We start from the raw sequence: 1,117 nt of genomic DNA, 5'->3' as shown, positions 1-1,117 counted from the left end.
CAACCACTCTCTCCATCTCATTCAGTATTTCCTTTATTTTACTACTCTTCTCCTCCTTTACAAACTGTTTTACGTATACGAATAACTGTTTACATGCAGAATAATTCTCTTCTGTCAAATATTTCCTTCCATGTACTTGTTCTACGTGCACTCCGGCTCTTGAAAGTAGATCCTCCGTCACATTAATCATCCAATTAAGCTTTTTCACGACGCAGTCAATTTTCTTAAGAGTTGAGTTTGCCTTTCTGCAATTCTTTTGTGTTCTAGCCTCTCCTAAAAATACAAAGATGAAAGTGAGCACGACTAGAGTTGTCCTCATCACCATGTGTACTTACTTCCCGCAAAAGTGAGCAACAAGAAACGCATATCCTCTCAGAAACACAGCGCTTACACGCTAGTAGAATGACACTGTAAATTGCAGAAATTTTTTAGAAAATAACTCACTTTCCACCTATTTCCAAAATACTGCCAAGACGACAAGAAGCAGAGCCACTCCTGATACAGTTTGTTGCGTCCTCACACCATCACTTTCATACCAGGTAGCACGCTTCACGATTCCCAATGTTCTCGTAAGCTCCTTGACTCTTTCCTTCCTTTTCAGAATACCTTTAATTTCTTCCTCAACCTTCAGTAACAAGCTGTGGAGTATAGTTCGCTGACCAGTGATAGATGTGTTCCACGTGAAAATCTCGCCGATGCTAGTGCTCAGTTGATCGATCAGATTCTGAAATTCTTTTTTAACAGAAGTGAAGTTGGCAACGACGTTGTTATTCTGTGTGTAAAACAGTCTTCCTGAAAGTTCATTTATAAATGATTTCTTTGTAAAGCCACTTGCGGTGCTTGTGATGTAGCAGCCAACACTATTTTGGGGGTCACCATGATTTCCAGAATTTCCCATAGTCAAACTAGGCTCCTTAGCAAGTGGATTTCTATACTCAGCAAGACCGCCTTCCGTGCGCTGTGGTGGTTGCAGTGTGCAGTCTGTGGGTACGCTGCCACGCTTGTCACCAGAGGGACAATTTCCCGTCGACCCACCATTCACCACAAGACAACAACTCCCGTGGCCAAGCGCTGCATAGTGAAAAAACTCCACCATATCCTTTATCCAGTACGCATA

General features: G+C 42.3%; 1 protein-coding gene and 1 pseudogene across 2 annotated transcripts in view; both read right to left on the bottom strand.

The window, feature by feature from the left end:
• The window catches only part of TEOVI_000409900:pseudogene, a 931-nt pseudogene extending 600 nt beyond the window's left edge, over window positions 1-331 (bottom strand). Inside the window, exon 1 of the mRNA in view lies at window positions 1-331. This exon is cut by the window's left edge and continues 311 nt beyond it. Within this exon, the coding sequence occupies window positions 1-331 (331 nt within the window).
• A 120-nt stretch (window positions 332-451) lies between these two features.
• On the bottom strand, window positions 452-1,096 carry TEOVI_000409800 (uncharacterized protein; the record flags this gene model as incomplete). Its single annotated transcript, XM_067226903.1, has 1 exon — window positions 452-1,096. The coding sequence occupies one exon, from the start codon at window positions 1,094-1,096 to the stop codon at window positions 452-454; it is 645 nt and encodes a 214-aa protein (XP_067083004.1).
• Between the last annotated feature and the right edge of the window lie 21 nt (window positions 1,097-1,117).

The sequence above is a fragment of the Trypanosoma equiperdum genome, assembly GCF_001457755.1.
Source record: "Trypanosoma equiperdum strain OVI genome assembly, contig: ctg_870, whole genome shotgun sequence".
Taxonomy (NCBI): domain Eukaryota; phylum Euglenozoa; class Kinetoplastea; order Trypanosomatida; family Trypanosomatidae; genus Trypanosoma; species Trypanosoma equiperdum.
Note: the sequence above shows the minus strand (reverse complement) of the source record. Positions and strands in the feature narration are given on the sequence as shown.